At 46.8% G+C, this 7,539-nt stretch overlaps 2 protein-coding genes across 6 annotated transcripts in view; both read right to left on the bottom strand.

Moving 5' to 3' along the window:
- Nucleotides 1-7,539, bottom strand: part of LOC113209879 (uncharacterized) — a 34,531-nt gene that overhangs the window by 4,550 nt on the left and 22,442 nt on the right. The gene's annotated exons all lie outside the window — the stretch shown is intronic.
- LOC113209862 (lachesin) overlaps nt 3,552-7,539 on the bottom strand; it is a 206,866-nt gene continuing 202,878 nt past the window's right edge. For all 5 annotated transcript variants that reach the window (XM_052267915.1, XM_052267918.1, XM_052267916.1 and 2 more), the window contains 3 exons: nt 6,470-6,589; nt 5,853-6,023; nt 3,552-5,747 (listed from right to left, as the gene is read on the bottom strand). In XM_052267915.1, coding sequence (XP_052123875.1) covers nt 5,479-5,747; nt 5,853-6,023; nt 6,470-6,589 — 560 coding nt within the window. In that variant the 3' untranslated portion in view covers nt 3,552-5,478. The remainder of the gene's footprint in view (nt 5,748-5,852; nt 6,024-6,469; nt 6,590-7,539) is intronic.

A 7,539-nucleotide genomic window follows, 5' to 3' on the forward strand; every position in this document is an offset into this window, starting at 1 on the left:
CTACTCAGAGAGCAAGGTGTCCATTGTTGCTCTGGTACCCGGGCGTGGGTGTGGAGCTGCTCAACAGGTGGTATTGAACCATGACGCCTACGCAACCAAAATTCGAAGAGAATCAGAGCAGCATCGTCACTGTCCACTCACCCTGCCGTAAAGGCCGCACACGATAATTATACTCTCTCTCTCCAACACACAGACACACCCAGACACACGCGCGCACACACACACGCACACACACACACTCACACACACACGGCAGTACCTTTGGCGCAATGGCCGGGGCGGCGAGTCGCGCGGGCCGGTCGTAGCCTCTGCGCGCTGCTTTTCCTCGTTCAAGCAGCTGCGCGACGAATTGTGTTCCACAAAAGACTTGAGGAAGATAGGCCGGGCGAGCAGGCCTCGCTCTGCGATAAGAGATACGCGCTGACTGCAACGCCCGCCGCCCGCTCGAACCTATCTCCGGCTCCGAGCGAGATTTTCCTCGTGCTGACGTCATATTTTTCTTCTTTTTATTCTCTCTTTTAATCATTCGTCGCGGTCGACTCGACGATGGCAGCAAATATATAAGAGCAGCGGACTGCGGGTGGTCGGCGCCCGCTCGGTCCACAAGAACACCACGTCCAACTCTTGGGCTCTCTGCGCTCGCGGGGCGGGGCAGGGAGAGTTTCCTGGCTGATGAAGGCTTGCCTCACCAGATCAACGAGGTCGAGGTCATCACACGTCTATTCATGCAGGGTTCTACAAGCCAAACTGTAGAGGAGTCGCCGAGAACGGCCTAGAGGGTGGTTCAAGTAAAGTGGGAGAAAACAGACTGCCGTCACGTTATCTATTCAGCCTCATCGAGATAACGAGTAGCGACCATTCCGTTTTGATATCGGTTACCTTGATTAGGAGGGTTTCGACTCGCCAAACAAATTTATTCTTGTAGAGGTCGCCGTCTGCTTGAAGAGAGACAGACAGAGGAAGGTAGAAAAAGGGTCGTCAATACGAAGTGCAGAAGTCCGTGTTCCAGATACAGTAGAGTACACGAGAACTTTACATTTATCTAGTTCTTCGAGGCGAACATTTTCGTTCTTCAGTTCTGCACTCACAAGGGAACCCTGCCACTTCCCGATTTTCATTCTACGGTACTTTGGGAAATTGTAGGTCTAGTTGTTTCATCGAAGGACACATCAAACATTTTGGCTTAAATTCATATTTAGGGGGCATTACCTATAGAAGAGTTATGATGAGAATTTAAAACAAGTAATTGAAGTAGCAGCTTTTTGAACGAATGCCCGAAATAACACCCAAATATGAATCGAAGCCAAATTTTTTGATGTGTCCTTGGATGACACATCTACACTACAATTTCCCAAAGTAAAACGAAAATAGGGAATCTACACTTGGTGGGGTTCCCTTGTCAGATTGGTAGAGTGCGCAGAGCGTGGTGAATTCCCTATTTGAAATCCGCTCGGCCTGCACATTCCAATCACTTCTCGGCCACTCACACTCCGCTGTGTAGCCAGCGTAACCGTAATAACTTTGTAGACGAATGGCAGTTTCCTTCAAATAACGTTTTTATTTCTCATATACAATTATTACCCCAATTTCTTTCAACTCGTTATGTGGTTCTGAAATAAACGAAGTTTCCAATAGAAATCTGGTTGTGGAGCATCTTGATTCGCTCTGTAACATCTTAAGTATGTACCCATCAATTTCATTTTTACCAACTTGTCAACGGCCAAGTGGAAATGGACTAGAACGGATTTGAATCCGATCCCCTAAAAGTGGACGTGATTTCAATGCCTGACTTCAGCAACCTAAAACATTTTTGTTTCCAGTCTTAAGCACACCTCGATCGGATGCACATTTAAATTTAAAGACTTACTGACTTGTACTTAGCGTAAATAAAAAAAACATTGTTTGTATCTAATTTGAAACAAGTTTGCATCTGATTATGACGCGGTAAAGAACACATCTTCGCTGGGTTCAAATTTGTCCTTTCCCGTATAATGTGAAGTTGATGAGTTTCCCTCAAAACCGTTCACGAAATCTCTTTTCGCGGTGTGCGCGGATGCGAGTGAGATTTCTCGACGCTGAGAACCGGCCAATTTCAAGTACTGGTTTTGATAACGAGCACCAGAGAGATAAGGCGACGTTAGTTACGTAATTAACCAGATCACCGCAAAAACAGGACGTTACGGACCGACCCTCGGCCCGAGTGACGCTGGGTCAGGCCACTGCCTTCGCCAACCTATCTATCATCTTATGAAATAGTTTCAAAATGCAGTTAAAGTGTTAGTTTACAAAATTATGTCGTGTTAGTTTACAATAAACTTCGTCAAGTAAGGAATACACTTTTCAAAAATTATCGTCGAAATAACGACAAATTTGTCGTTAAGTTTTTTTTTTAATGGGAAAAAACGTTACATAACGGCATTGGGTTGTTGAACAACATCGATTGTTCAGTAACAACAAGAGTTGTTCAAAGACGACAACAGTTGTTGAGGCGGGAAAAAAACAACTGTCCAATTACAGGAAAAGTTGTTCAGCAACAAAAAAATGTTCAGAAACAACAAATGCTGTTCAGCAGCAACGAAAGTTGTTCAGTAACAATGAACGTTGTTGAGGAACAGCAAAAGTTGCATTTTTTTAAAAATTTAGTTCGAGCTGAACTGAGTCTAACGCAAGACACGTGACATCACGCCCGCTCACTTGTGCCGGTCATGCGCACGAAGTCCAAGTTGTAAAGGTTCAGATTTCGCCTCACGCGGACTTGCGTTGAAATGTCATTCGTTCTAGAAAAATGTAGGCAAATTGATTGTGTGATTGATTTTCCCCCTAGAAACGTGCTTTTGACAATCAGTGGGTAAGAGCTCGGAGAGTCCGTCGCGGGTAACAGCAATAAAACCCTCCCGCCTGCCAGCGCGTGGTCGCCGCCGCACAATATTCTTTTTACTTCGTCAGCCTTCTAAGTAAGGCCGAGTTCACAAGGGCCCACCGGCCGAGCGCTATCTCTGGGCCCTCCTTTTCCTCCGCCCGTGAACCTTGGGTCATATGCATGATAAAGACAACTTCTAATATTTTGAGGAAAAAAACCTCTGCGAAACGTGCGAAACGAAAAGTACACTGTAAAATGCTTACAAACTAAATGATTTGAAACGTTACGAACATTTGTATTGCAAAGAAATTGTTTTATTGCAAAGCGATTGTTTGGAAGGCTAGGAAGGTTCTTACTGGCAATCGGTTTGCATTACGAATCCATTGTTCGTGAGCAATTTACAGGGTACTAGTTAAACCAATAGTTTCTTCCTAGTTGTCGAAATTGAAAAATATGTCAAAGAAATCGTAAGGATTACAGCAAAAATTAGAAAAGTGATTGAAGGGCCGTCAACTTTTGATTTTACGAATTGCAGACCACTCGCTTTTAATTCATATGATTAGACTGCGGTGTATTTTGTGTGACTACTTTGAATGACTAACAGGTGTAGGTGGCTTCACAATGAGTAGCCGAGAAATCTCACTGTTCAATTGACTTTGCATAGTACATCTGATGAATTTGAAACAACCAATTCACATCTAACTTTATTTACATGTCGACAATGTATTCCATCGGAATGTATGCCATTATCCGTAAAGAGAATATCTACAAATATTTAAACAATTTTAACATTATGTGGCCCTGAGAAAAAAGGTGTTGCAGTAAACAAGATTAACATCCATTTAACATTGAACCGAAAAGCTATACCATACATAAAGCACGTCATTCAAAACCACACCCCTAAACAAAACACAAAGAAAACCCAAACAAATCTTTTGTAATATTAGTAATTTATTCATGACAGATATCATTCAGCACTTTTCGAACGTTCACCTCGTTGCCGTTGCAAATGAATCGAAATACATCTTTGTGTGTTGGCACCTTTTTCTGGACCACAGCAGCACAACGTCCGGGCGATGGCCTCTGTGTTCACAAATGCCTTTGTAGGTTCAGGTCATATAATCAATTTTATTACTCAGTTTATGTATGATCTCTATACCTCTGAAATGTTCAAGGGTAACTCCAGGCAGTGGTGTCCGTAAGTAATGCGATTTGTGTGCGACTGACAGAGAGGCTACGGTTCATTTGTACCAAACGTAACTATTCGTCTTGATGTAGCGAGTGAAGAGTGTAGACATGTCTTGCAAAACGAAGAAACGCCTCTTGTTCGCTCACAAATCGCGTTCCGCACGCATTATTTTACTTTTTATTTTTCCTGGAATTGCCCTCTTACACTGCACATTTCGTAGGTGCAAAAACTTAACACGCATACTTCTTTTAGTTCCTATTACATTACATTAGGGCACGTCTCTGTGAGCAAATGAGGATTTGAACATTTATATTTGCGTAGTAAACTGCGACTGAGTTGCACACGCTGTGGTCCATAAAGTCCCGACTTGCATTCGCAACATCATTAAAATAAACATGGTTGGTTCTCCTGGGCACGGCTCTGCCCGCGGCGCTGTCCCTGCGGCGGTTGGCGCCAGTGATCTGCCACTCCGCGGTCGGACGAGGTCCGGCAAAGCTGTGACGAGCACGAACGAACATCCATTCGCATGCACAACGGACAGTACACAATGGTACATAGAACGCGGCGATGTTAAAACCCAAGCTGAAAAACTATTCGATCGAAACAAAGCATAATGGTTCTGAGGTTTGCCGAGTTCTGGCTCTGTGCCCTGCGGCTTGCCAAACTAATAATAACCCCTTCACTGTAAATTGCTTACGAACTATGGGTTCGTAATGCAAACCAAAACGTTCGTAGCTTACGAAGGATTTTGAAGCGTTGTATTACGAACTAATTGTTCGTAAGCATACGAACAAATAGTTCGTTATGCAAACCGATTGTTCGTAAGACCCGTCTAGCCTTACAAACAATCAATTTGCAATACGAACAATTTCTTTGCAATACAAAGAACGAAAATTGTTCGTAACGTTGCAAAGTATTTAGTTCGTAAGCTTTTTACAGTGTTGACTCCTCATTTCGATTGGGCTTCAAAATGCCCCTGACTCGCCGTCAGCAAGCAATCAACGGAGCAGATGGATTTGAAATGCCATTTAGAGAACGGCTGTGAACAAAAGTACCGACCCCCCTGACCTTGAAGCGGAAAACCGCGGCCAAAAGGTGAGCGTGCAGCCGTCAGGCACGACAGACCTTCCGTCAGAGAAGTATCGACAGGGATGTATCGGGCCAGTTCCGAGCTCTCCGGGGCGTCAGAGCCGTCACTCGAGAGAGAGAGTTCGATCTAGTCCGCGCTGGCCTCTACACGTGGCAAAACGTCCAGGTCGCACACATCAGTCGTCTCTGCTCTAGCAGAGAGGCGTATACTCGCGGAAACACCGCAAAGCACAATAACAACAAAAACATCACACGTTCGAGGAGTTGAAAGGCGGGGCCCTTTTTTCCTTTCTGTCGAGTCTTTGGGCGCACTCTTCCCGAGCCTCTGCCTCTGGTGTGGTTACGCGTGCCGCAGGGCTGCCAGGGCCACCAGGACCGCCAGGGCCACCACGGGGGGCAGCAGGGACGCGCGAGAGGTCCCCGCCGCGGCTGCCGCCGCCCCCGCCGCCCCCGCCGCTCCGGCCGCCCCCGCGCCGTCCTCCGCCGCGCTCTCAGCGCCCTCAGCCGCCTCCTCGGCGCCGTCCTCCGGCAGCGTGTCCTGGAGGTGCGCGTCAGACAGCTGTTGGTCTGCGTCCAGCTCGAGCGACTTGCGCCTCGGCAGCGTCAGCTCTGCGCAGCAATGGAAGGTAGATGTATAAGTAATAAATACTGAATAAATAAATAGAAAACGCCTAATAAGTTTCCTATGAGGTGACTGACAGTCACTGGGCTCACCGTAGAGACGGACGATGCCCTCTGCGTCGCCGATCGAGTTCTTGGAGATGCACTTGTAGGCGCCCAGGTCACTCTTGCGGAAGCGGCGCACCGTGAGCTTCATCAGGACGCCGTACGCCGACAGGGGGCTCTCGTCCATCTGGTACTTGTCGTTGTTGATGATCATCTCCCCTGGAAAAGAAGAGGGGCGTAGTTGGGGGGGGGGGGGGAAGTACTACCGACATGAACACTCAAGCGTGTGAATGTCGCCACTTGTACGAGCGAGCAACGCAATTCCTACACGTGTTGGAGGTAGAGTTGGCAATCGGTCGGTTACCACCCCGGCTCTCTTAAGTTTACGAATGTGCGCATTCACACACCTACAAGTGTCCGACACACTGTTAGATTCCTGCAAAGAATGCTTTGCAGAGCTGCGAAGGATTTTGATCTCTCGTAATTACGAAGCATTTTGCAATCACAAAGCGATGCTTATTTGCAATTGCGAAGCAATGCTAGCAATGCTTAACATGATGCAAAGCACCTTGCTTTGTATGAATTTAACAGTACATTCACACAGTGTGTGCACACACTTGCGTTTCCAGTGTGGATTTAACTATCAGAAGCTTCAGGGTGGTTACCCTTCTCTCTGGTCCAGTAGTTGATGGCCTTGGGGCAGGCCTCCACGATGCACTGGATGGTCACATCAGTTCCAGCGGGCGCACCCACCAGCTGGTTGGGCACCTGGATCAGCGGATGGACTGAAAGCCAAGTGAAAACCCCACTATTAGTCGTTTTATTCACTAAGACAAATTCTTGTTAGGGTTACAGGAAAATGTAAGGTGGGTGTGTATTGTAAAACAATAAAACTTAAAATTGTTACATTACTAGCACGAGCAGGAATGGGCTATCGTTAATTTACAACATATTCTGCTGTAAATCGTTAAATACGAAATAAGTCGTCAATAAGTGAATATTTTTTTTTTTTTAGTATTTTACCGTCCACAAAGCTCCAACTTCAATGAGGGTTATGACTTGGTGGGTATTCTATTAATTTTATTAATATTTTAGTAATTTTCTTCAAATGTAATATACAGGCGTCTAGCGCGCGAGCCACACAGTGCACTTTCGCACGCCGTCTGTCAGCTGCTGGGAAGCGTCTGCAAATGTGTGACCCCTTGCCTCGAGCTGGGCAGCTCAGCGAGCCGAAGACGAACGGGGCGGGTCGAGAGAGACAGCAGAGCTCAGCGAGTACTCACCGATCCTTGCTCATCTTTGAATTCGTGCGACAGACTCGCCTCGCTCCGGTGGCTGCCGTCCGTCGCCGCCTCTAGTCCGCGGCTCGCCTCGCCCATAATACTCCATTCTGGCTCGCCCGTGACCGGGACCTGATTTATCACCCCCTTTTGGATACGATCAACAAAGGGGCGGAGCTTCCAGCACGCCGCCGATGGTCTGCGATACGGTGGTATTGAAAAGTGTCCAACAAGTGGTCGGCGCTCCCGTAAATGTCGCGCGCAGCGTTTTCTTTCTCTTTTTTTAGCAGATGATACCTTAAATAGCTTTAGACTAAACATAAAACATATAAATATAAAACTTTAAGGTGTCAGCAGCTTGTACTCTCGAGAAGGGCAGAGAACCAAAGCGCATGGCGTCACCCAGATGTATAAGGGGCGCGAGAAGTCGCCAGCCCCGCCCGCCGCCCGTGCCC

This window comes from Frankliniella occidentalis, unplaced genomic scaffold (genome assembly GCF_000697945.3).
Source record: "Frankliniella occidentalis isolate FOCC.00 unplaced genomic scaffold, Focc_3.1 Scaffold61, whole genome shotgun sequence".
Lineage (NCBI taxonomy): Eukaryota > Metazoa > Arthropoda > Insecta > Thysanoptera > Thripidae > Frankliniella > Frankliniella occidentalis.